Source organism: Canis lupus, chromosome 2 (assembly GCF_011100685.1).
Source record: "Canis lupus familiaris isolate Mischka breed German Shepherd chromosome 2, alternate assembly UU_Cfam_GSD_1.0, whole genome shotgun sequence".
In the NCBI taxonomy this organism is placed as follows: Eukaryota; Metazoa; Chordata; class Mammalia; order Carnivora; family Canidae; genus Canis; species Canis lupus.
This window is the reverse complement of record NC_049223.1, coordinates 58,766,649-58,793,947: the sequence shown is the minus strand read 5'-3', so window position 1 is coordinate 58,793,947 and position 27,299 is coordinate 58,766,649. Positions and strand designations below refer to the sequence as shown.

Sequence of the window (27,299 nt, the reverse complement as noted above, 5' to 3'; positions counted from 1 at the left end):
AGTAAATGCTAGGTGTACTAGTTACCTACCCTTTTTTCTTCTAGGTTTTGATGCTTAGGTCTATATAAAGCCAAAACAAACATAAATAAGGGACTACTGAATGAATGTTTAGGAATTGATCACTTTATGTTCAGCTAGTGACAAAACATGTGGAGAAGTACCTCCTTTGTAAAGTGGCTTCTTTTCAGTATTTTTATGACCTCCATGTATATATATATTCAGGCACCTGGGGTGTGAGGCAGCTTAGTTAACACTTCTCATACCCTCTGTTCCAGGGTCTTTTGTAGTCAGAATATTCTGCAACTCATCTGGTTTCCTTGGCATACTCCTAGATTGGAGGAAGACAGAGTCCAAGCTGGTTTACAATTGATTATAAACAAATAAACTTAATTTATTTGTTGGCTGTACTGTTGGAGAGAAATGTCTTAATAGGGATTCAATGATTTTTTTGTTTTGTTTTGGTAATAAAGGGGTTTTCTCACTCTCCTCTAGTGAACTTCAGATGTCTCCCTCAGGAATAGGTTTTAAACCATCACTGTAATGGTTTGACTTAACCACAAGGGAGTTTTGGGGTTCTTTTTTTTCTTCATGCCCCTTCCATCCCCAGGCAGAGACTCCTCTATTACATAGGGACTCTGCTCCAATGCAGTATTTATTTGATCAGAAACAAAAGAGTTTGCTTCTTGAACTGGTTTAGAGAGAGGTCCCCCAGGATTGTCTTTTGTTGGGTAATTGGAGCATAAGCTGAGCCTGGTTAATTTCAAAGCTACCCCCAATACATGTTCCCTCCCTCCTTCCTTGTGCACTTTCTGAGCTGCTAGTGGTACCTTGTATTGGGCCTGGAACCAAAAAAAAAAAAAAAAAACTTGAATTGTTGCATGTTAGCTTCCACACTGTGATATCTGCTATGGCACCTAATAGCACTGTTCATGCAGTTAATTTTAAGTTAGGGGAAGAAAACAAAACTAGAATGCTCTTACAATTTACAGCGCTTGTTAACACATGCACCTCCAAATTGTGCATTTGGTGCTATCACAATGAATAAAACAAAGGAAATCATGAGTTGATTTTTATGTTAGTCGCAGAAGTTTCTTTCATTGTTATGCACTGTTCAGATACCCGTGTGTTCCTATGTTCATTCTTTTTTGGTTATTTTTTTTTTTATAAAGGCAGAAATGTCTGCAACATTTCAACTCTGAGCATTTAATTGGCTAAAGTTCTGATGTAAGAAATATAAGTTAATTGTTTTGTTTTTCTTTTAAAGCCAAAGTCTTGGTTCTGCTTCTTTAAATACCAAAATGATGATTGTAGATGAATAAGAAGCTTAAGTAGCCAAATTCTTGACGCTAAGTAGCCAAGTTAATATTTGTATAAAAATATATTACAAAGTTAGTAAATATCATGTGTCATTCTGGTTCTGCAGTATAGGTGGTGGTTTTGCAAACCTACAGATTGCAATCATAGGGTTTGTGGGTTTTGTTTTTGAAGATGGAGGGGTGTTTCTCACATTTTTTTCCTCTTCTTTTTTCTTTCTTTCTTTCTCCCCCCCCACCCCCCTTTTTTTCTTCAATCTGCACCATAATGACGGTTTACTACCTGACTGGCTTGACTTTAATCATCTGATGCCTGATTCTTCGTGTGGTTTGATTCTTGCTTTTTCACAGGCTTTTCTGCAATTGCACAGTTGTTTGCTGCGTTGAGTTTCTTTTAGTGACAATGAAAAGCATATGTTGGTATTTTAATGTAGTCTTTAATTTTCAGGTTATACATTAAAACACAGGGGGAAAAAATTCCCTGTCTGAGGAGCTCTTTTAAAAACCATTACGGCAGAATGGGAATATTCATTACTTACACATCATATATTTTTCTCTAAATGTTGTACAAAGAAGTGACAGTTGAGCCGAGCATATGTTAATAAAAGGTCTGCATTTTCCTGTGTCACTGACAGTTTCATTGGCTGTATATTCCTGAAATGCAAATAGCCTCAGTTCTGTTCAAAGCTATAATTAATCTGAATAGTTATTTAAACAGTATTGAAATCTTTTAACTACTGAGAGGCCAAACACTTAAGATGGTGAATTTACTGTTCTGTTTGAAGGACAGTACAATTGATGAGGGCACGGCGATCTGAGATGCTTGTGTATATTGGATCTACACATTCTGTAGGCTAAAATGGCAGAATCTGTCTGCTGCTGTATAAAATCTTTCAACTACCATTTATTTTAGCATCATGGCATGTGCAAATTCCTGCTGCTCAGTTAAGGGACCAGCTTCACAACTGGTGTTACAATCTGTGGCCACAGCACTGCATCACAATGCAGCAAATGCATTTTCCACATTAACCAAACATGACAGCTGAAGCGATTATTAACCATGCAAGATGTCGGAAGTCATCAAAAATTCACATCAGAGTAATTGCAGTGGCTTGGGCTGGAAAAAAAAAGTATCATAGCATTCCTTGCCTACATGTTGTCTCTCCCCCTCTTAAATCTTAACTTGGTACAGTCCGTTAACAATAAAATACCCTTCTGTAACCTATAAACTGTTACTCCCATCAGTTTGTGCTTTCAAACTGATGGCTGACTTCTCTGAATTTGTGTGGAGCAGCACAAGTGATGGGTGTTGTGCCCCAGGGGCTGCAGTGCCCCCTTTTTTAAGGGGACCCTGCAATCTCATTGTCTAATTGGACTCTTTAATGCTTCAGTCATATCAACATTTGCAGGGCGTTCTCTTTTGCTTTTTCCTCTTTCTCTCTCTCTCTCCTCTCCCTCCCTCTCCTCACCCCCGCCTCCCCCCCCCCCCCCCCCCCCCAATTCTGACTGTCTGGAGTGGGAAAAACTTGAGCACCGGTCCGGCGGAGCTCATCCCACATAGAAGGTGGTGCAAGAGCTGCAGTGACCAACAGCATCGACTGGTCTGTAACTCCTAAAATTTGAGAGCTGCAGGTAGGATTTGTCTATGTTTTGTAAAGAAATTCAGATAAATGTACCCTAGTAAATAGAGCGACAGCATGTTGCTGCAGTATCTTTGAAAGATAAGATCTTGGCTTGTTGAAAATTTTAAGATAAATTCAGAAGATTTATTTGATAGAAAAGGTACTTTACTCTCCCAAGAATTGTTCAGATTTGTGCCTTGTCATTCTAATATTATTCTTAAAAAAAAAAAAAAAAGTTGGGTGGGGCAGAGAGATAATTGCTTAAAGATTTAAAGAGTTGGTTATTTTGGATTTTTGCAGACTTCATTTTTAAGTAAGTAGTATGGACTCTAGGGTTTTTTTTAAAGATGCATTGTAAAGCGCAGAATTCTTAAATTAAAAAAATTAAAGCATTAAAATAGAATTTCCTTTCCTTACTAAAACCAGATCCTTTGGGATTGTAGGTGACCGTGTGTGTGTGTGTGTGTGGTGTGTGTGTGTGTGTGTGTGTGTGTGTGTAGGATGTCTTAATTCAGTCATTTATATTTTGTTATAGAAAAAAAGTACTATTGGAAGTATTTGGGGTTATCTCATAGGAAATGCTTTAGCATAAGGCTTTAAATGAGAATAATTAAATAGTAACACCCAAGATGTGGATTTTTAAGTATTATCAAATGTAGATAATTTCATTTATGATACTTTTTCTTTCTTATATTTATCTTCAAAAGAGTACAAGTCCTTTAAGTATATTTCACATTTTTGGTGTAGAGAATGTGATTTCTGTACATGAGATGGAAACTTCCTAAGTCATGTAAGCATTATCTGGAGGGTAATGAAATGATAAATGTTGCCTATAACACTTTTAATACCTTGATTAATATCAGAGATGAAAATGCTTTTGATTCAGTGTTAAAAAGCAGCTTGCTTGTTGTCTTCCCGTACAAACAACAGGAGAAGACAGTGATGTATAGCTTTTTATCCCAAGGAATGTATTTGTATCATGGGACCTGTAGGGTCTGGACTTCTTTCTGAAGCAGGGACTTGGAAATTGCTCACCTAGTTGAGAGATTTAGCTCCCTTCAGAGGTGGGTGACTTTCTGTACTCTTAACAATGGGAAGACTTGAGCAGCTGTCAAGTGGAGAATGGAGGAGAGCTGCTCAGGGAAGGGAGAGGAACTGAGAATTTTGTTCATCTCGGCTTTGGAGGTCTGGATTTCCCCATGACTAAGATTCCTTTAAAACTCTGACCCAGTGCAGCCTTGCAAGGAATTGATTTCTGAGATGAGACAATGAGCTGTGGTTTGCATTTTGTAAAGATGGAGGAAACCTCTAACACTGACCCTGTATGAGAGATGACTCAATTATCCGTGCCTTGGTACAGTTGCAAATTATTTTCCTTTGTCTGAAGTGGGTGGATGCCAGCGTCTTCATCAGAGCTCCTTAATTTAATGTATGGAAAATGTCTCAGCCACCATTTTTAACAATTAGCTGTATCATGGTTGAGGTGAGCTGCGCTCTAAAGGCAGCTGCAGGGCCATTTCATTTACATTCGGCTCTGTGGCACAAGAGCTTTGTGACTGTAAAACTCAGAAAATGAATTTGCACACTGCATAGAAGAGTTCTCTAGGAGGGTGGAGAATATTTCTAGAAAGAAAATGGAATCCTTTTGTCTACAGTAAGTATTTCTCATATACTCATAGCGGGGAGAGGTTGAAAATTTGTCTTTGGTTGAATGGGCAAAATAGACTTTAGAATGAACGCTGCAAATATTAAAGGTGTAAGACAGATGTTCTTGGATGTATGTTTTCATGTGTCAGAAACCAAGTGTGATACATGTATGTTTGGAATATAGGTTCTGTGAGTGATTTTAACACATGCTTTAAATTAATTCTTCTCTGGTAATATAAGTTAATGAGAGGTATGAGTTTATCACCAGGCAAAAGGTGAAAATGACACTTGGGAGAAAAAAAATCCAAATATGATATATTTAAGAGGTCAGGCTTCTTTTCACTGTCTTTTACAAACAGTTTATTTTCCATTCCTGAAGAAAATTGCTGGATTTTAGTTTAGATTTTGTTTTTGGTTTTTTTTTGGTTTTAGAAGAAAAGCTTTCCGTGTTAATGAGCTATAGTAACTGATTGAAATATATAAGAAAAAATGTTTTAACAAAACAAGATTTTTCTCCTAAAAAGATCAATAGATTGAGACTTTCACTCTCATTAATGGGGATAATTCTTAGTGCCTTCTGTTAATTAATAGTTGTGACTTCAAAGCTACTTATGGAAAACTCTTGTTTGTGATTGTAAGCTTAGAAATCTTGATTCTTAAAATTAATTGGATTTGACTTGGCTTATTCCTTTGTTCCTTTATGCTGTTACTGAGAGGAAATAAGTGGATTTTAACTTTGATTTGTGTGTTTATTTTTTAACGGCACTTAACCCTGCAGAATTTGTAGTAAGTGTATTTTACAGTAAACTATATCATGAAGAATTTGTTCAAAATCCTTTAGTAGCCGTTTGAGGAGTTGAATCTTAACAGAACTGAGAATCTGGGAATCCTTTTCATTTGATATCAAATTTATAAAGCCAGCTGTTCTTCCAGGTCTTGTTGCACTAGCTGTTATTCATCCTACTAACTGAATGCTGGTTTTCTCTAATTAATAGCTGGTTTTGAAACTAAGGGAGAGGAAGATTTTCACATCAGTCTTTTAATTGAAATAGGAAAGCTCAGTTATCCTAAGCCCTGTTCAGAATCCTACAAAGATTCCATAAATCTTACATAAATCTTAGGGTTGCAGTATAAGAGCCTAGATCTCAATGTAATTATTTTAATCCTGGGAAGGACATTTAATATATTCATTGTTTAGATATATGGTAGAGTGCAAAGAGATTCTTTCCTCTTGGTTTTTATAAGGCTTGCTCTTTGAAATAAAAGAGTTTTAGGGCAGCAAACTAGCACACCATTTTAACTGCAGCTTTGCTTGCATAAAATGTTTGGTTGGATGGCATGAAGGATGTCACAAAGCCTTCCTTTGAAATTTTTAGAGTAAAACTTGGTTGAAGATTCTGGTCTTGTTTTCTTTCTCTGGCTTTATGGAAGCCATGTACGGAGGTACTCTGGGAAGATAGCTGAGACCCAGTTGCTTTCCAATTTATTTATTTATTTTTTTGCCTCTGCCATGGTCTACTCAAGTTTGGTTACTGGGAAGAGGCTCTCCTTTCCAGTACTTGTAGGAGATTCCCAAATCTCTTCAAACTGGAAACTTTGATTTTCTCATACAGTTTTAGCTTTCCTGGTAGTAAAGAGTCAGGGCTGGCTCTTTGCTACAAAAAAAAAAAAAAAAAAAAAAAAATGTATTCGTATCAAACCTTTGAATGCTCTGGCAATGCCATAATGTAGATAAGCAAGCATGTCGGCCAGCCCGCTAGAAGCATTCCGTGGCACTAAGATGGCAGTGAGGAAGGAGTAAAATGGCGTCACCAGGAATGCTGTGATAAGAGGTGCACCGCATGAGTCGTTTTTCTTCAATCAAGTTCGGAGACACCTCTAGTAGCACTGCTTTGCCAATTTGCAGTTACTTCTTATTCTGTTAGAAGAGAGAAATTTTGAGATTTTCCTGAAGTAAAAGACTTAATTAACATTTATATCTAAATAGCTTCCAATTTTTACTTTTAAGAAATTAGTGACAGATATGAATAAATTTTAAATAGGTATTTTATATCAACACTGACAGTCCTTGCTTTGTGTTTTCTTCTTCTTTTTTAATGTAGAAACATAACTCCTACCAATATAGGATGGATTTTTAGAAGACAGGACAGTATGAATCTCCTTTATGGCAAGATGAAACTAGCATTCCCATGAAAAGATGTTATTTGTCTTTGATTCTGGTTTTCATTCTAGCTCTTGTGGACTTAGGTTATTCTATGTGTAAAAATACATGTCATCTTCAAAACAAAGTTTATTGTATTTTTGTCGTTCAAAGTATGGATTGATTTGGAAGCAAACTGTAGTCATAGTGGTAGTGACAGTGCTAATTTCTTACCTGTTCCTATCTCTCCTGGAGTTGGAATTTCAGAGCTGGCCTCTGAGTTCATGAAGTGTAATCAGCTCATCTTACAGTTAGATAAAGCGAGGCCTTAGTGTAGTTAAATAACTTTCTCAAGGTCATACATCTGCAAAGCAGTTGATTTTGCCCCAAATTCAGGCCAACTGACTCTTTATCTGGGCTATGCTATGCCTCTGTCTGCATCCGACTCCATGTTGTTCTCTTTGTGGGCTCGCTGGTGACTGATGGGCCTAATGGATTGAGCTTTCAGCAGAGCCTGTCTTTACTTGAGCAGCCTAACTCACAGAGATGTTTCTTCTTGATCTTGCCAGATGTGGCTTAATTGAGCTATGCCTGGAGTCTTCCTGGGCCTGTGTTGTAGTAGATATGCATTTACAGATTTATCATTTATAAACATTTAAAAATAAGACATATTTGAAGGTTGAACTATTAGATCATCCATCGTGTTGACTCCGTTTGAAGGATGAAGTACTCATCTGGGATGGGCATCATATCTGTGTGCCCTGAGCTAGGATGGAGCCGAGCATTTTGATGTGCCCTCCCAGCAGATCACACCTTCAGCTGTAGGTATTAGGGATCCCATAGTGCAGGGTTGTCCTTTTCCTAGTATGGATGGGCTGAGTCAAAGGTTTTGGTTCCCTGTCAATTTTAGACTATATTCATAAAATGGTCTTGCTGTCTCCTCCTGTAGTTTGTATTTGCCACCTCACCTAGGCATTGTTTTCTATTTTATGTACCCATGGTGATCAATGGTGAGTGGTGTATCCTGTGGTATTCCCTCAGCTGTGACAGGGTACAGTCAAAATGTTTCCACATTAAAGGTTTTGGAGAGTGAAATCCCAAGTACTGTTAGCAGAGCAGAGGTGTACCATGACAAATTCCATGTAAGACTACCGGAAGTTATAAAAGAAAAGTCTCTTGCTTGTTTTAGTGGACTCCAGACAAATGTTTGAAAAATAATTTCTGAATAAAAAGAAACTGCAGCAAAACCAAAGCTCTCTTTCCTCTGACAGCCATGATGATCAGTGCTCCAATCCCATCGGCATAAGCAATGCTGCATAGCGGGAGGAGCTGTGATTTTCAACTGCAGTGTAAATGACTGACACCATGTACCAGCAGGGAATTAATATGACACGTGGTTCTCAAACATTGTCTTGACTAACAGCGCTCCTTGTGCTTGCTAAGTAGAACTTAATCCCGAGTGCTGTAGAAACCAGCCTGGCACAAACCACTCAGTTCCCACCTGACCACCTCAGAGACACACCCTCTGCTATCTGTTCTCACAGCTGCCAAATCTTGCTTTTTTGTTTCCCATTTCCAAAGGGAAAAGACACTAGACAGCAAAGTAGGGAATCTGTGTTTTCTAACATAATACAAGGCTGTTTTAATGAGTCCTTTTAGAGTGGGTTTGGGGGACAGTGGCAGAGGATATTGGCCATGATAAAAGGGCATGATTGATGCATTCCCGTTTTATACTGCAGTGCGGTGTTAGTACCCAAAGTTCTTTGAATGTGGACTGATCCATCTCCAAAATGGAAATCAGTTCCCCAAAGACATACTAAATCATTTTTATCTCCCCTTAATGTATATCCTCCTTATCTTATCATCACTTCGAATGACTATGGCATTAATATTTTTTAGATCCCTTCATACCTTTGGGCAAGGAGAGGGTTCCAGTACTGGTTTTTGAAGCCAGACATGCTTTGCCACACTATTATATATTATTTGCAAAACTAGATTTCAGTTTTCTCTTTAGTATCCTCCCTATTCTTGTGTCTCCAGAGGTTAGCCCTAGCAAGTGTACTAGTTTTTTACAGGGGTTTTTTACAGGTCTGGGTATGGGGAGGGGAGGGCAGGAGATAAAATGTTCAGTTATGTCATTGCTTTCTCCCATGGGGCCATCTCAGCAGTCTGAGGACAGTTGGCTGGCTGCCCTCCCTCCATCTTTGTCTTGGCTTCTAGTGTTCCTGTTCCTTCCTGTCCCACTTCTAGGAGTGGAGGGCGAAGATGGCCAGCAGAGGCCCAACCGCTGCAGCATGGCGCATCCTGCTGTATCATGGTCCCTCTCATGAGGACACAGGCTCTTGCTTGTTTTTCATGGAAGTGGTGAGATTGTCAGTACTGAACAAGCCACATCCTCTCCCAGACCTCCTGTGACCAGCAGAAGAAAGTTGCTAACGCAACCCCAAAAGGTCACTTTCAGGGCTTTGCTGGATTTGGGAGGAAGGGGGAGTTCTGCTGAAAACATTTTTTTCTCACCAGTGCCTAAATGGCCATCATTTATTCTTTTACTCATTTCTGTTATGGTCTTACAACTTGTTCCCCCTCTGCACGTAGTCTCCCAGTGACTGAGTTGAACAGATTGCTTTCTTTCCGGGATGGCCAGAGATAGGGAACATATAACAGGAATGCCCTGGACTCCCTAAAAGGGTGCAGCTGGTTTTGTAGCAGTAGCACAAGAGATTTAACTGTCCCTCACAAGGGTGCAGCTTTTAACCTCAGCCTTGCTTTGCAAGGACAGTACCCCAGTGTGCTCAGAAGCAACCATAGCTTTATGACTTGGCATAGAAATAGGAAGAGGCATCTCGTAGTTACATGCCTCCATTGTATTAACAATGTTAATACTCTGCACCCCTCTCTGCCTCACACAGGAATGGCCTGTCCCCATCCTCAAAGACATCCTCTTCTGGGTCGTGGGGAGTCCTGCCTCTAACATTCTTTCTTTAGTCAATACTGAAAGTCTTAGAAGTTGGGTTTTTGTTATTTCCCTCTTCCTCCTCCTCCTCCTCCTCACTTTGTGGGTTGGGGAGGATAATAGGAAGGGGTCCACAAAAAGCAGTTAGTGGGCTTGGCTCTCTCAAAGGCCTGTGGCTTTTCCAGAAGGCACAAGTAAGGTGGAATTTCATCACGCCTGGACTGGCGTGCCCTTGAAGAGACCAGGCATGCCAGCACACTTAAGTCCGTGCTGCCCTGGGTGGATGCAGAAGGAGACACTTTCTCAGATCTGTGTATTCTTAGGTTTAGAATCTCCTTGGACACATTGCGTTAGCTTAAACCTGTGAGAATTTGTTAGACCATCCTTTAAACCAATTTGAATTATGGGAACAAGTGATTTATTTTGCCTTAATGGGACCCAAATCCATCACCTAATTGTGTGACCCTTTGTTTAGCCCAGTGTAGTAGAAACTGTACAAAATGGGACCCTGCAGACTGACAGTGACAGATGGCCTGGTGCCCATGCAGCGCCATGTTCTAGTGACAAGGTTTGCCACCTGTGGCTGCAGAGCTGCCTGCAGGCCTGTGGATCTGCTGAGCTGGCAAATGGTGGAACTCCATAACCACTCTTGCAGGGTCTGCTGCCACCTGCTGAATGAGAGCGGCTAGGCTTTTGCATAAACACAGTGAGAAATCATACAACAACATTAAAAATATGTTACAATTGATTATGTCAGCTGCCAGCTTAGTACTGCTTTCTGAAGGGGGATTTTTTTTTAAAGGTATCTATATATCTACTTTTGAAAATTTAATGCACTCTGTGAAGAAACAATTTAAAGTATTAAACTTTTGTAGAAAACAAGCTGTGGGATTTATTCTAAATACCTGAATTGCAGAGTAAAGCCTGGATTTGCTGTTCTGTCTGTATTCCTTGCAAAAGGAGATTCACTATCTCTTGGGTGTTTTAGGCTGACATTTTATGTATTCTTACTGTATTGCATTAAATTTTGCTCTGATAAAATAACCAAGCATGCTATAAAGCCATATGAAAGTCCCCCCGAATCTTAAAAATGTTTAAATTTAAAAATTTCTCCGTTCATCTTTTAGGCTTTATCAGTAATGAACATCTCTGCACCTGAAAATTCCTTGAGGCATTCTCTGTAGGCACCACAAAGGGAGCTAATGAAAAGCGTGTCCACACCATCTGATAAGCCCAGCGGCTCCAAGTACTGGCAGGGTTTCTGTTGTGCCTGTCTGAACACAATATATCATTTTGTCCTTCCTCACTTTCTCCTGAAGTAGCATAAGTTTTACCCAAGAGAAGGTTTCGGAAGAGGTCATTTGTTCAGAAATTGAAAAGAAGGAAAATTTAGGCATGGTTAAGGGAGTAGTAGGTATTCAGAATGATCTGAAGCACAGTAGTGGATACAACTCACACACCTGTCTTTCTAGAAATCAGACACTTCTCCCTTTCACTATCTAAGGGTGTAATGGCTACTTGCAGTGGTTATTGGAAGTCTTGTTTCCATCTTGGAGCAGAGCCTCTTGATTATTCTAGTTTTTAAGTTTATTTATTTATTTTTTTTATCTGCTTGGTTTTCTTTTCCTTCTTCATTGCCTTCCTAGCTGTTGCTTTTGTCCTCGCAATGTTTTTTCCATCCAGATTGACCATTTTCTACTGTCACTGCTTACTTGTTAGTATTTTGATTTGTAATGTTGGTTACAGATTTCCTGTTAATTTGTATATCATTATGTATCAAATGAGAGAAGACTTTTAAAGCACTCACCATGTGTTTTTGTCTTACCTCACATACCTTTTTATAGAGCATCTGGCCCACTGTGGGTGGCTCACTTTATATTTTGTCAGAGTAGATTGTCAGTTGATCTGTTGAAAGGGTAGAGACATGGAATCGTCTTTAGTGTTTTGACGACCATGTAAAATATGGCTTTTGCTTTGTGGGACCATGCTAGACTATTATTCTATTTTTTTTGTTTTATTTTTAAATGGTCAGGAAATCTATATTCAAGATCTTCAAACTGTTTATGTAACTGTCCAGCAAATCACTTATTTGTTGTAGATGGGAAGCAAAGATTTGTGGAAGAGTCACTGTAAGCTCTTTTTTTGCCATCTTACTTTTCTAGCTAAAGTAGATACAGAAATTTTTCTCACAGAGACCCTTATTTCTTACAGTTTTCACTTTTGGAAAGCAAATAAGCTAAGAGAATTTGGCCATTTGACAAAAACAAACATCCTTGTGCCCACTCCCTTCTTCTGCAGTAGGAGTTAGCTGCCACTTGCATTCTGAAACCCCGGCTGCCTGGTGACTAAAAATAAGGCCGTTTCATGCCTGTCTTTCCCAACGTGAGCCATTTAAAAGCCAGATTGGCTGTCAGGTCCCTGAGATCTGACCACATGTTTGATAGGGGAATTGGCTTACCTGTGGTTATGTTCTGGGTTGTTCTTGATTAGTACAGGTATCCCCTGCACTATTCAGAAGTTTGTGTTAAGCCACTTTGCTTTTACAGAAGGCCTACATTAGTACCTGTTTTTGCTAACAAAAGAAATCCAAAGCAGACTTCTGTTTTTACGAAAAAGGTGAAAAGCAAAAAAAGCCTTCAGTATTTGTTTTGTAGCGAAGGCAGCACCATGCAAACTCCTTCCCTGAGAGCCACGCTCAGTATCTCAGCCTCAGCTGCCAGCGCTTTGAACTGTATCTGTGAGCATCTGTGCTCTATCATGTTTTATTTTGTGCAGCCATTAACAAGATGTGCTCTAAGGTACCAGAAAAGCCAAAGAGAGGTTATTTTGGGGTCTGGGAACACAAAAAAGTTTTTTCATAGGTATTAATGGCAATTGCTTCTTTGCTTTATGTCTTTCTGGCTTACGAAAGGTTTCAAAGGAATGTTCTACTTTCAGATGGTGGGGGAAACCTTTATACATTACAAGGCAGCCCACTTCCTCTGTTAAAGATGGAACACATGGGGTGGGGGGTGCCTGGGTGGCTTAGTTGGTTAAGCATCTGACTCTTGGTCTCAGCTCAGGTCTTAATCTCAGGGGCATGAGTTTGAGCCCTGCACTGGGCTCCACGCTGGGCATGGGGCCTCCTTTAAAAAAAAAAAAAAAAAAAAAAAAAAGGAACACATGGCTGGAGATAATGCTTGAGCAAATATATGCTCCACAGCAATAAATAGTAACAATATTTTGGGATGCCAAAAAGTTGACATCTAGAGCAGTAATTTCCCGCTTTTATATTTTACACCATGACCCACCTCATACATAGAAATATGTAAACATAATTGAAAGAACCAAGTTTCAGAGAAGAGTATTTACCCATACCACATGTCTCTGTTGCATTTTATTTCATTTAAAAAAAAAAAATGCTGATCAGGGGATCAGGGGATCCCTGGGTGGCTCAGCAGTTTAGCACCTGCCTTTGGCTCAGGGCGTGATCCTGGAGACCCGGGATCGAGTCCTACATCGGGCTCCCTACAGGGAGCCTGCTTCTCCTTCTGCCTGTGTCTCTGGCCCTCTCTCTGTGTGTCTCATGAATAAATAAATAAAATCTTAAAAAAACAAATGCTGATCAATTTTATGACCCAATTATGAGTTCTGACCCACATTTTGAAAAACACTGTTTAAAGGAATGCCAAAAACTTGATATTTATTGTCTCATTCCTCCTCCTAACTATATGAGGTAGGGGGGAAAAAGGAATAAATATGTAACCATAAAGTATCCGTTTATTCTACCTTGATTTGCTGTGATAGAAACCATATGGGAAAAAAAAAAAAAAAAGAAAAGAAACCGTATGGTAGAACGGAAAAAAGTAAAGGGATCAGAAAATTTGGATTCTATGAACTAGGTATTCTTAATACGGACCCACAGCATTATAAAGTTGGTAGAAGCTCTAGAAATCATCTTGAAAGGTCCTTTCAGTGTTTAAATCTATATTAAGGACATAACGTAAAGTATGATCCGGTTAAGTAGCACCAAGAGATGGTTTTAGTATTGGGTTAAAGCGAGGACTAGGTGTTTAACACACACCTAGTACAGAGTAAGCCCCATAGCAGTGAAAGGGTTAGCCCTTGTTAGTACTGGTATAAGAGCTGGTACTCTCTGAGCCTTCAGTTGTATTTTTATTTATTTATTTTTAAAAAGATTTTATTTACTTATTCATGAGAGACACACAGGGAGAGGCAGAGAGAGGCAAGGACAGGAGAAGCAGCCTCCCTGCAGGGAACTCGATGTGGGACTTGACCCTGGGACCCTGGGATCATGACCTCGGCCTGAGGCAGGCGCCACCTCAGAGCCACCCAGGCGCCCCCTTCAGCTTTATTTTTAAAGAGGATCTGATAATGGATGAAGAAAACAAATTTAAAGATATTTTGCTTCCTTCTTGGACTCTGCTTTTTTAGAGAGAAAAGGAAGTTTTTCTTTATATTCTTGATTTAAAAGTGTATTGTTTTATAAGTATCTGAGAAACATGGGATCTCTTGAGAGTTAGAGCTGTGCTGAGTGAATTCTGTGTCTTTTCCTAATTGGGAAACTGGTCCAATTAGTTAAATGCGCAGATTCTGTTTCTTACCTGTGAAATGGAAAGGGGGTGGATGGGAGAGAGTGGAGTGATCATGTCTTTTCTTCTGTATTGTTAAAAGATTAGCAGTAATGTCTTTGAATTGGTTAGGCAGTGTCTGGCCCTTAATTGCTTCCTGAATGGGAGCTATTATATGTTATAGAAAGCTTGAAACCAAAACCCATTCAAGGAGACAGTTTAGAAGAGGGTCTGTTTCCAAGACTCTGGCAGGAGGAGCAGTATACAGATGGGGAAGTCAGGAGTAGTAATCTTACTTAGCAGGCCTGCAGATGTTTGTGGAATGTTCTTTATTGAGTGGGCCAGCAGTAGACGGGTCAGGTGGGAGCCTGTGAGCAATTAAAAAGTGCTTGTTGGCAAGAAGAGGGGACATTAGTGATGCAGTGCTCTGTGGGTCACAGTTAAACGGCTGGCATCTTCGAGCAGGGAGATGGGCTGTTTTGTCTTGTCTGTCCAGAGTCTTCATTGTGGCAGGGAGCCCTGCCCAGTGAGAAAAGGCACCTCCCAGGTCACCCTTCACGCCCTCAGTCCTACAGAAAACCCATTTTCTGATGAGCTAGAAAAGTATCTCTCTGGGATGTGGGGTGTGAGAGGCACCTCCCAGAAGTGGTGGGAAGGAAAGGAAACACACGTAGAAAAGGGAAGTCGAGGGAGAGGTCCCCGGGAAACTTGGACCAAGTCAGGTATTTATCTATCTGCCCAACGATTTAGTTCCCTCTAGGTGTTGGTTCTTTGAAAGAAAGTAACTGCCTGCCACTAGATGGCACCCAGGCCCCGGGACTGTTGCAACTTGTATGTGTTAATAGTTCTCTTAAAGATTCTTTTCAAAAGATAGGCCACTAATGTGTTGTTTTTTAAAATAAAATGTGATAATGTAGGCTATTTTGGAGACGAATAAAGGATGAAAAATTGAAATCCAAAATCTATGTATTTTATGTTTGTGCTATCGAGAAAGCCCAACTGTTGAAGTACATATGGCTCATGGTCTTTGTTCATAGGGAGACACTGTCTAAAATCTGAATCTCATGCACAGGTGTTCAATTTACTTATTAGTGAGACTTTTGGAATCTGGGTTTATAATATATTTCTTTAAATATTTTATTTACTTATTTGAGAGAGCGAGTGCACGCGTGAGCAGGACCAGAGAGGAGAGGGAGAATCCCAGGACCCTGGGATCATGACGTCAGCTGAAGACAGATGCTTAACCGACTGAGCCACCCAGGCACCCCTGTAATGAATATTTTCAAGAAGAGAGTAATCTGTTCCTAAGCCAGCATTTTTTTCTTTGTTTCATCACTATTTGACATTTCATCTCTTAGAAAATTTGGAATTGTGTTTCTTACAGAATATTATGTTGCCTTTAAACAAATATGTCTGATTATTGCTTTGCATTTGTGTTTTAATTGTGTGTGTGTGCACACGAGTTACATTTAGATACGGGTACATTAAAGGAATGGCACAGGCTGGTCATTGAGAAGAGCAGAGGAAGACCATAGAGGGCATTTGGCACTTGGCATGGCCCCTCCCACACCAACCATAAAGAAAAAAGACCAGACCTTGTCAAGCAGTGGTTATCACCCTCCCACCCCCATTCCAAAGATGGCTTGTGTAGACAGTCCACTTCCCATAGCAGCCAGGAAAGGGTGCCACAAAACACAATCTATGCATACCCTTTGCTCAGGAGCAGCGTTCAATGATAATTCCATAGCTTTATTTATAAACTGTAATACTGAAACCTTTAGTATTAGCCATTAAAGACTACTTGGAAAAATGAAATTACAATAAAGGTTTGTTGACTTGATTCATTTGCTGTGAAGGGTATAAACAGGGTCTGTTAAAATCCTCCCCATCATTTCATGTCTGGCTCCCCTGAGATGGCCAGAAGCAGGGATGTGGTGACAAGCTGCCTCCTGAATGGACCACACGGGGTACTAACTTTATGTGCTCTGGTTTATCAAGGCCATTGCATTAGTAGGCAAGTGACTAATGCCTCTCCCCACTCCACCCCAACACCAAACAGCAGTGTGGGCATTTGGAGCAGTCTTCATGTGCCCTCAGAGCTGCTGAAGAGCTGCCTCAGGGACTGCCCTGGAGGAGCCTGTGTGAGGGAACTGTTTCCTTGGCTACTCGCCATTGCCTGTGTTCATTCTAGTGCACTGCCAGCTTCGGGTGTGACAGCATGTGGGAGAATCATGGGCTAATAAGTAAGAAATCGGGAATCTATGAAGAATAATAATATTTTATTTAAATTTATATTCCCCATTGTAGTGGCCTTCTCTCATGTTTTTGTTTTGTTTTGTTTTAGAGAATCAGCAGCAACTTTGTATCTGAGACTGCTTGAACAACATATATTAAAATGTTATGGTTGTTAAGATATTATAGATGATCAAAAATTAACCATGACAGTAAGTTTTCAAAACTGTCAAATAATGGTTTTAAAATTTAGCCTGTCTTCAAAACTTGAGCTTAATTCTACTTTGTATTATATTCCCCCAGAGTTCATATTCCTGGGAGTTTCCCTCTTTGATGTCATCAACAGATCTAAATCTAATTGATTCTTTTACTTTTTATTTATTTTTTTTAAATAGGCCCCATGCTGGGCATGGGGCTTGAACCCATGACTCTGAGATGAAGATTTGGATGCTTAACTGACTAAGCCACTCAGGTGCCCCTAAATCCAATTGATTCTGATAATAGAGCTCCGTGTAATTGAACCTTGAGTCTAGTGCTTGATTGCATTATCTCATTTACTATTCATTTTACATACAGGTAAACTAAGGTTGAAAGAGTTTGAGTGACTTGGCTAAATTCATACCATCAGTAAATTGAGACACCATGATTTGAAACTAAGTCTCATTATGTTACTGTGTAGTTGCATTTTGTAAGCATTTAGCTGTGTGCACATTAAACCAGACTTGACTGTCTTCTGTTCATCCCATCTATATTAATCAAGCAGTGAGTGTCATCAGGACTGAAATAGGGAGTGCAGGTGCAAACCCCAAAAGAAATGTGTAGTTTTTTTGTTTATTTGTGTTTTGTTTTGGGGAGTGTCCCAGCCATTGACAAATAAGTGGAAGACACCCAGACAAGTGGATGGTGCTGCTTCTGCAACATTAGGAAGAAATTGAAGAACAAATTAAAAGCAACAGAGAAATATAGACTAACGAAGAGTTAGAAGCACTGTGACTGTTGTGTCGGCAAAGCTGTGTCTCTAATCTGGGCCATTCAGAAATACGGAAGGCCAATCTTGACAGTTCTGTTTTATATGTTTATAGGATATGTGACTCAATCTACTGTTTCATGGGGACTTCAGCTCCTAAGAGTCATCATGTGCTCCCAGCATGAAAGAAACTAGGAAACACCTAGAAAAACCATCTATTTTGATGTTTTTGAGTTAAGAAATTTCTGTCAGGGTGAAAGTGGAGAGGATGGTAGATATCTTTATGGTTATTTTTTTCCTTACAGTGTAGTTTTGATTATTTGAAGGTTGATTTTAACCTAAGTTTCGTCATTTTTTCCCCCTTTCCTAGGGCTTCCTGAAGAACGAGAAGGACAATGCCCTGCTATCTGCCATTGAAGAGTCTCGGAAGAGGGTAAGAAAGGGACCCCCATGAGGATGTGCACCATTGTGAGGGCAGCAGTTTATACAGGGAGTGCAAGTTTTGGAAGCTGGAGCCTGTGTCCAGGCCCAGCTTTCCTACTTAGTTAATTCACCAGAGGGAGTTCTACAGGAACTGTTTTGAGGAAGATATCATACTCTACATGTAGTTAGGGACTGAAATATATCTGAAACCGAATGGCCAATTATTAAATTAATCTTAAAGTGGAAGGCCAGATAGTTCTTTGGTTTCATTGTTACGTATAAAATAGGTATTTCAATTTCTGTTGAAACAGCAGTTCAGAAAAGCAGTTAGGATCATTGATAATTTTCCTTAATTTTTCTTTTTATCATACAATTTGATTTTTTTGTGTTACCCTTTATATGAACAATTTTCCCAGGCTCTTTAAATAAATAAAAGGAAAGGAAAGAAACTAGCTTGGTGCTCCAAAGGATGATAAGGAAGCCAGCCAGAGCCGCCATTATACATGCACCAATATTTTACATTAGCATTCCCTCAAGATATTCAAACATTGTTTCCTAACATGTGTTATCTCCATTTGTTTCTGTTAAGAGTTAGAAGATCAAAACCTTTCCAAAAGATCCCATGAAAGAGTAAGATTTTTTAGGTCCCTGGAGTCCTTTGGGGTGGGGAGGGAGGAATGTCAGCAGTCATGTGAAATCGATTTTTAAAAATGTCGCTCTTCCCAGGAAGGAGGCCGGGGAGGGTTCACTCTAGTCTGCTAGCAGTGGCTGTCTCTGCAAAAGTGAATAGGGGTAAAGGGGAAACCTCTTCAGAGCTGTCCTCTGTTGTTTACTTTATAACTCTTATATCAAGTGAAATATGTAATTTAAAATAAATTACATTTTAAAAATCATTAAATAAATTGCTTCTCAGTGTGCTTTATTAAAATATTCTGTGCAGGTGAGAATGCCTCAGGAAAGCTGATGTGAGATAGGGCAGTAGGAAGGCTTGCCAGCTCTAATTTATAAGATGATCCAAAGGCAATTTATTTAAATGATTGGTATATTTAATTATCAGAGTAAAAAAATAATCCCTAAAATTTTATTAAGTATATTTTTTGGCAATAGTATTTATTAGAGAAATTCACTTGATTCAGATTTGAAAAAAAAAATTTTTTTTAAACGGCTTTTTTGTTCACACTTTGAGGAACTCACCAACATTGATTTTCCTGCTGTAAAGGACCAGTGAAATTAAATTAGGATTGTCGGATGCCACTGAGCTTATTAATCCATTTACCCTGCGGAATGTGTTTCTGGAATTGGCAGTCTCTGAACATTGTGCCATACTGAGACTAAATGTGCAGCCAGCCAAAACATTTAAGTGACATACCACAGTGCAAAATGTGTGCATATGTGTTTGTGAGGGAGATGTTCCGGTGTTGGGAGCTGTCATGGGGGGAGACCTTTCACCTGTCTGGACAGCAGGAGACTACCACTGAGCAAGAATTATTTTCAAACAAAAGGTGAGTGGTTTCCTGGCATTTTGGTGGTAATTTCATGTCTGAATAACTTGCCAATGTCCTGCTGAAATGCCAAGAAAACAAGCTACAAAACCACAAATATGTCCTATCTTTTTCCATTTGGTGCATCCCAGCAAAAACAGAACAACATTATCAGAACATATGTAGAGTTTCTAAAAGCCAGCAACAGCTCAATAATATGCGGGTGTGAAGTCAAAGCATATTGCCCTATTCCCTTTTTGAAAATGGGGTTCAAGTGCTCCCCACCTGTTTTTAATTCAGTTGCCCAGTTCCCTTGCTGCCTTCCTTTCTTAACTGTGTGCAGAGAGATAGATGTCCACACATAACTCAGAAGAGTCCAATTTAATTTGTAATTTCTCCACTGCTTTGTCTTTTTCTGCAGTTTGTCTTTCCTTCCTTTCAATTTTTACACATCTGCACACCCTTCAGGTTATCCCTTTTCTCTTCCCTTGGATTCCTTTCGTTCTTGTCTCTCCTGTTCCTGCCTTTCACCTTGTCTGAGACCCTTACTGTCTTTCTCTCCTCTTAGTTGTTGGTTGGTAGCTTTGTTGATTCTCGCTCATTAGCTCTTTTGTTGACATTCTTCTTTGCACCTGATCCAGTGGTTCAGTTGTGGATCTAAAGGGAATAGGCTGGAATAGGGCAGATGGGTGGCTGATCATACCTGATTAGCCCACAAATTAGATGTTCATTAGCTCTAATGTAATTAAAATAAGCTAGGGGTTGCAGGGTCAAAGGAAGAGAATTTTAATGCTGGGCCATTTTTTTTTTTGAAGCTCCTTATCACACTAGTGATGAATGGAACCACAGTGCTGTTCATTCAGGTTGTGGGGCTGTTTCTAAAGGAGAAGCCTGGCATATTGCTCAGGAATATCTGAGGATTTGAGCCCAGAAAGCTGCCAGTTTTCAGAGTACTTCCTGTGTTCTTGAAATAGGAGTTCTTGGCACATAGGTGGGCAGCCTGATTAACAGGTGTTGGTTAATTCCCACTCTTGTCACTCTAACCCTTTAAATGATGCTGGAAGTCTGTCCCCACTGTCCTCATCGACAGTGTCTCTGGGTAGTATACTATCTGTTATCTTCAGTTGCTTTTATTCTTCTGCCATTCTTTATCAGCCAGAGACTTATCCTTAAGAAAAATCTTGTGACACTCTGGAATCCTCAGTCAATACCACAGCTTAGGCAGTGCCTCACCCCCTGTAGCAAGCTCAGAAAGCTATATAGTATGCCAGCCTTCCCCCACCTCCTTATTTCTGTCCCATCTGGTCCTCGTGCCATATAGCCTTTCATTTTCCCTTGCTAGGAGAGGTTCAAGGCTGAGGACGTTTTTGGGTTGATCACTAAAGTGTTGAAGAATTTGTAGTTCGCTTGTGCACCATTTCTAGATATCTTCTGGGGAAACCATCCCCTTTCCTATGCCTGACACTGCCTTTCTGTTCCAGTATGCTTCTCTCCATTCAAAATGCATAGCTCTCATATTGAAGGTTACTAGTGTAACAAGAGAAAATGATTTTTCCCTCGGGTATTTTTTCATCCTAGGCTAACTAACTGGAATGGTCCATTCTGCCTGACTGTAGTGAGAAGCAAACAGGTGGAAGACTTTTTAAATTTTTGTCATTACCATCTCTTTGTGTCTTCAGAATACATATTAGAGAAGGAATTCATTGATTGATGGACCAAAATCACACTTGCAGGATATGTCAGCTTTCTTCCTAAACATTTTTTTTGTATGTGTCTGGTATCTGTCTTTTTCACATTTTAATAAATATTGGTCCATACTCAAACATCCATTTGTAGGAAGAGTATATATGGTTTTTCTGACAGTTTCCCAGGGCTCATATATATGGATATTATCAGTATAAACTACCTGTGTTGCCAAAAATAAAGTAGGCATTACTAATACTCATTCCCTTGGTGCTGCCTAATTAGATGCCAGTCTGATTATAAATGAAATGGCTTTTGGAAAAGTGGGCCGAAGCTGTTGGGAAACCTGGTCTGCCAGTTAAAGAGTAACAGGCTAAGAACGGTCACGATTCTGTGTCTGTTAAGTGGCTTTCATTTCTTCAGAAGGTTTTGTGCCTTTTCCTTACCTCACGTCCTTCTTTGTTTTCTTTCTTTCTTTTTCTCTTTTTCCTTTTCTTTCTGAACACCTGTTTGGCAACAACCTGCAGTGTTACCTCTAGACAGGCTTGAGGTTTGCCAGACATTTTCAGTGGTGACTTTGGGTAGAGTGGTAGGAGACCTAATCATAGAAGGGGCCACTTTTCTTTTACTGGTTTGCTTCCTGCTGTGAAAATATTGCTGTCTCTTTAAAAATAAAGACATTGGGAGACTGTTGTTTTTGTCTTTTCTTAGATGTTTACTAAAAACCATTGATTTATATAATCCAAGAAAAAGTACTTCAGTTTAAACTGTGACGTGCTATCACTTGTAATATGCAGCCTAATTTCAGAGATTTAAAGGGTATTTATCTTAATGAGCACATGAAAAGATGTTCAACATCACTAATCATTAGGGAAATGTAAATAAATCAAAACCATGAGAAATCAACTCAAACCCATTAGGATGGCTACTATCCCAAAGAAAGAAAGAAAACAACTCCGAGGGGATCCCTGGGTGGCTCAGCGGTTTGGCGCCTGCCTTTGGCCCAGGGCGCGATCCTGGAGTCCCGGGATCAAGTCCCACATCGGGCTCCCGGCATGGAGCCTGCTTCTCCCTCTGCCTGTGTTTCTGCCTGCCTCTCTCTCTCTCTCTCTCTCTCTCTCTCTCTATCATAAATAAATAAATAAATCTTTTAAAAAAAAGAAAAGAAAAGAACTCAGAATATAGTGTTGGCAGGGGTGTAGAGAAACTGGAACCTTTGTGCACTGTTGGTGGGAATGTAAAACGGCCCATCCTCTATGGAAACAGTTTTCAGTCCATCAAAAAATTAAACACTGTATTTATACCCGGAAAAATTGAAAGCAGGAGCTTGAAAAGATAATTAATTGTACATCCATGTTTATAAGCAGCATTACTCACAATAATCGAAAGGTAGAAGCAACTCAAGTGTCCATGGATAGATGGATGGCAAAATGTGGAATACACAGCAATGGAATATTATTCAGCCTTAAAAAGGAAGGAAATTCGGGGATCCCTGGGTGGCTCAGCGGTTTGGCACCTGCCTTTGGCCCAGGGTGTGATCCTGGAGACCCAGGATCGAGTCCCACGTTGGGCTCCCTGCGTGGAGCCATGCTTCTCCCTCTACCTATGTCTCTGCCTCTCTCTCTGTGTCTCTTATGAATAAATAAATAAAATCTTAGAAAAAAAAAAAAAGAAATTCTGCATATGCTACAAAACAGATGAACCTTGAGGATGTTCTATTAAATGGATTAAACCAATCACAAAAAAAGACAAATGCTGTATGATTGCACTTATGTGAGGTACCTAGAAGTAGTTGAAAACAGAGAATAGAGTGGTGATTCCCAGGGGCTGGGGGAAGGAGAGTGGGGAGTCAGTGTTTAACAGAATAGAATTTCAGTTTTGCAAGATGAAAAGAATTGTGGAGTTGTATGGTGGTGGCAGCCACATGACAGTCTGAATGTACTAATATCACTGTATCACTGAACTGTACAGTCAAAAATGGTTAAGTAAATTTTATGTGTACTTTACCAGTATTAAAACTTTTTTTTTTTTAATGGGTTAGACTAAAGATAATTTTTAAAGTAAGTAACTTTTGCTCTCGAGGGGCTTTCATTTTCTGTTGAACTTTTAAGGAAACTGTTGTTTTCCCATTTGGGTCATCTTCTTCTGTTCCTTTCTGACAGACCTTTGGCATGGCTGAGGAGTACCATCGAGAGTCCATGCTGGTTGAGTGGGAGCAAGTGAAACAGCGAATTCTCCATACACTGCTGGCATCAGGAGAAGATGCCCTGGACTTTACTCAAGAAAGCGAGGTAGGTTGAATCCAGAAGATAAGCCACTAATAAAAATGTGAGGTCAGGGAATACTTATCTACTCGACTACTGGCAGTCTTGGTGATGATCACCGCCTCCCCCTGGAGACACTTAGCTTTCCCTGGCCTCCAGAATGCCCACATTTGCTGGGATTTCCTCTAGCCTATCTGGTTATTTCTGCTTAGCTTCCTATGCTGAGTCTTCCTCAAACTCCTTGACCCCTAGATATTTGAGTGTTCCAGGGCTCAATCCTTGATCTGTTCTTTCTCCCTCAATCATTGCCATTTTGATTTCATCTGGGCTTATAGCTTTACATACCATTTCTATGCTGAAGAGGCAGACATACCTTGCAGCCCTAAATCCTAGACTCATTTATCTAGTGGTCTTCTTGGCTCTACTTGGGTGTCTTTAATAGTCATCTCAAGTTCTACATGTCTATAATTGTGTCATGATAGCAACTCCCGGCCATCCCCCTTCCATTCCAGCCTTCCAGCCCTCTCTTTTCACAGAATTTATCATCTTTTTAAATGGCAGTTCCAGTGTTTCACTTATTCAGATCAAAAACTTCAGATTCATTTTTGTCCTCTCCTTCTCCCACCTAGTCTTTCTCACATGTTCACAAGTCCAATTAACCTTACTCTCAAAATATACCCAACTTCCAGCCACTTCTTATTACTTCAGTGTTAGCACTCTGGTCCAGACTACCATCACCTCTCACTCATATTATTGAACTAGCCTCTTAACTGCTGGTTTTACTTATCTATTGCTGTCTAACAAATTACTCCAAACCATAGTGGCTGAAAACAAGTGTTTAGCTTAGCTGGGTATTTTTGGCTCAGGGTTTCTTGAAGGTTATTAGCTGAAGGTATACTCATTTCAGGGCTCAACTCAGGGAGGACCCACCCCTAAGCTCCCTCAGTGTGGCTCTCAGCAAGCCTCAGATTTTTCTGGGCCTTTGGCCAGGATATCAGTTTCTTGTCATGTGGGTCTCTCTGTTGTGCTGCTCACAGCATAAAACTTGCTTCCCCTGGAGCAAGAGTGGGGGATCTGAAGGAGAGCTAAAGTGTTCCCTACACAGAAACCAATCTTTCTATGACTTCATCATGGAAGTAGTATCTTACCCCTGTTTGTTCAAAGTAAGTAATAAAATCCAGCCTATACTCGTGGAGAAAAGATTATATAAGAGCTTGAATCCTAGGAGGTGGGGATCTGGGGGAGACCATTTGAGAGGTGGTCAACCACGCTAGTCTCCCTGCTTTTGCCCTGTACAATCTCTTCTCAACATAGCAGCTAGAATAACCCCATTAAAACATGGGTTAGATCATGTCACTCCTCTGCTTAGGATCCTCCAGTGATACCTACCCTGCCTGGACTGAAAGCCAAAGTCTTTACCATGACCTCTCTGTCCCCACCTGACCTGGTGTTGCTACCTCTCCAAACTTATCTCCTACTACTCTTCCCACTGTTCTTTCTGCTCCAGCCATGCAAGCTCCTCTTTCTTGAACAAAGCCTGCAGGCTTGCTCCTGCCTCAGGTCTTCTGTGCTTCCTCTTGCATTCTGCCAAGAATATTCTTTACCCAAATAACTGTGTGGCCCTCTCCCTCACTTCTTTAAGTATTTACTCATTGCCATCTCAAGGAGGCCTTCTGAGGTCTTGACACCTGCACTCTAACACAGCCTCTCCCCATTCAACACTTCTGTATCCCCTTTTCTTGCTGTATTTTTCTTTTCAGCATTTTCTTCTACACACCATTGTGTATATTTTATGTCTTTACACTGCTTAGTGCCTGTTTCTGATGGTAGAAGGTAAGCTCCTTGAAGATAAGGACTGCTGTATGTCTTGATTTTACTTATACCTCCAATACCTAGATGAGTACCTGGAACATGGTAGATGCTCCAGGAATATTCGCTGATCAAATCTTTGGCCTCTTGCTAACTTTGTGGTAGCTGAAGTAGTAGAGATATGGTGAAATTGTGATTTTTAGAGTGGGTATGTTAATAGGGTTTGTTTTAATTGCCAGTGTTTATTGATTGGTGGTAGTGCTAAGTTGAGGATTTTCTCTCTTTAAAATCTGATTTTTTTAAAAGATTTTATTTATTTATTCATGAGAGACACAGAGAGAGGCAAAAACATAGGGAGAGGGAGAAGCAGGCTCCCTGCGGGGAGCCCGATGTGGGACTCGATCCCAGAACTCCAGGATCATGTCCTGAGCCAAAGGCAGACACTCAACCGCTGAGCCAGCCAGGTGTCCCTAAAATCTGATTTTTAAAGAGGCAGTGTATTTATATGATACACTGCATGTATTTGGAGACAGTGTATTTATATGATACACTGTCTCCAAAAGCTCATTCCCTCCTTGCTTTGCCCCCCCCCCCCCCATGTAATCATTATTATTAGTTTCTTGTGTTTATTTCCAGTGTTCCTTATATCAACACAGGTATATTAATGACATTGTGCATTCTTACCTCTCTTGCTCCCTCTTATACAAAAGTTAGCTTTCTAAATGCTCTGTTCTGTATCTTGCTTTTTCCACTTCATGTATGCTAGAAATCTTTCTGAGAGGGACTTTGAGGCTGCATCTTGGGATGATTGGCAGGAAAAAGCATCTTGCTTGATCATTCATGTCTGCTTTTATGACATGGGGAGCTGTGACTTGTCACACAGTTATCACTCTGGTTTAGGGAGTGAAGAGATCTGGAGGTCAAATCCTGGCATCACTGACTAGTTATATTATACTAGGTTATGACTTAACCCTGCAGACTATCAGTATCTTTACTGGTGAAATGGTATCTTTTATGGGGAAGATTAGTGATCATGTAAGCAACTGACCCATAATGGCCATCCTTTACTATTGTTATTTAAAAAATCATTTCAGATGATTTAGAGAGTTGGATTAAAAATTACAATGTTATAAAAATTATGGTGTAAGACATTTCAAGTAATACTACCAACACTTTCTGGTAAGTCTTTTTCCTGGAATTTGTTTCATGGCTAGCTAGCATTCTTTTCTCACTACAGCTAGGACAACTGAGACCTAGAGAGACATATAATACACTGGTGAGACCCAGGACTGTTGACTTCTTCTTTTTTTTTTTTTTTTTTTAATATTTTATTTATTTATTCATGAGAAACAGAAAGAGAGAGAGAGGAGAGAGAAAGAGAGAGAGGCAGAGGGAGAAGCAGGCTCCATGCAGGGAGCCCAACGTAGGACTCGATCTGGGGTCTCCAGGATCAGGCCCTGGGCTGAAGGCAGGCGCTAAACCGCTGAGCCACCCAGGCTGCCCGGACTGTTGACTTCTATACCATCATTCTGTTGAAGTGTGGGTCAAAGGTGGATAGCTTGGCAGTGTCATTCCTGCAGGGTAACTTCATAATCCTGTATCTACACATCTGCTCCTGGTTTATTTATCAATTTTTTTGCAAAGGTTTTATTTACTCATGAGAGACAGAGAGAGGCAGAGACATAGGTAGAGGGAGAAGCAGGTTCCCTTCAGGGACCCCAATGTGGGACTCAATCCCGGGACCCTGGGATCACGACCTGAGCCAAAGGCAGATGCTCAACCAGTGAGCCACCCAGGTGCCTGCTCCTGATTTAAAAACCAGTTTTTTTCTATTAGCTAAACAAATGCGAAAGACATTTGTCTCAGGAAATTACTTGTTAAGGACCCTGTGGCACATTTCTTAAACTCAGAGACTTCAAAGACTAAGATCAGATCTTTGGGAAAGAACTAATGTATAAAACCCTTGGCCAGCCCAATGTTTCTTAACTTCCTGTGAGTTTGGACAGATAAGTAGAACAGCTCATGGTTTTATAAGCTTCATTTTTTGAAATGGTGTTAATAGGTTGTGGTCTGTATTGGGATTTGGAAGTAATTATAAGCTGCTAATGAGATGTTCTTTTTTGATTGCTCTTCTCTTAAAAATAGATTAGTCTATTTAGTAGACTTTTCTTTCTTGACCTCAAGTCCCCTTGGA

General features: G+C 40.1%; 1 protein-coding gene and 1 long non-coding RNA gene across 5 annotated transcripts in view; one reads left to right on the top strand and one right to left on the bottom strand.

The window, feature by feature from the left end:
- Positions 1–27,299, top strand: part of NUP93 (nucleoporin 93) — a 108,699-nt gene that overhangs the window by 52,065 nt on the left and 29,335 nt on the right. For 2 of the 3 annotated variants that reach the window (XM_038531002.1, XM_038531003.1), the window contains exons 4-5: positions 17,816–17,878; positions 23,195–23,323. In XM_038531002.1, coding sequence (XP_038386930.1) covers positions 17,816–17,878; positions 23,195–23,323 — 192 coding nt within the window. Of the gene's footprint in view, positions 1–2,860; positions 2,946–17,815; positions 17,879–23,194; positions 23,324–27,299 lie in introns of those variants that run through there. The other variant, XM_038531004.1, reaches the window with a different exon arrangement.
- Positions 184–25,908, bottom strand: LOC111092753. 2 transcript variants are annotated; one of them, XR_005355718.1, is made up of 4 exons: positions 25,790–25,902; positions 11,510–11,580; positions 6,283–6,500; positions 184–328 (listed from the first exon to the last, which is right to left on the bottom strand). It is a non-coding gene; the product is annotated as an uncharacterized LOC111092753 (long non-coding RNA). The 2 variants fall into 2 exon arrangements; XR_005355719.1 differs by lacking the exon at positions 11,510–11,580 and having other exon boundaries at positions 25,790–25,908.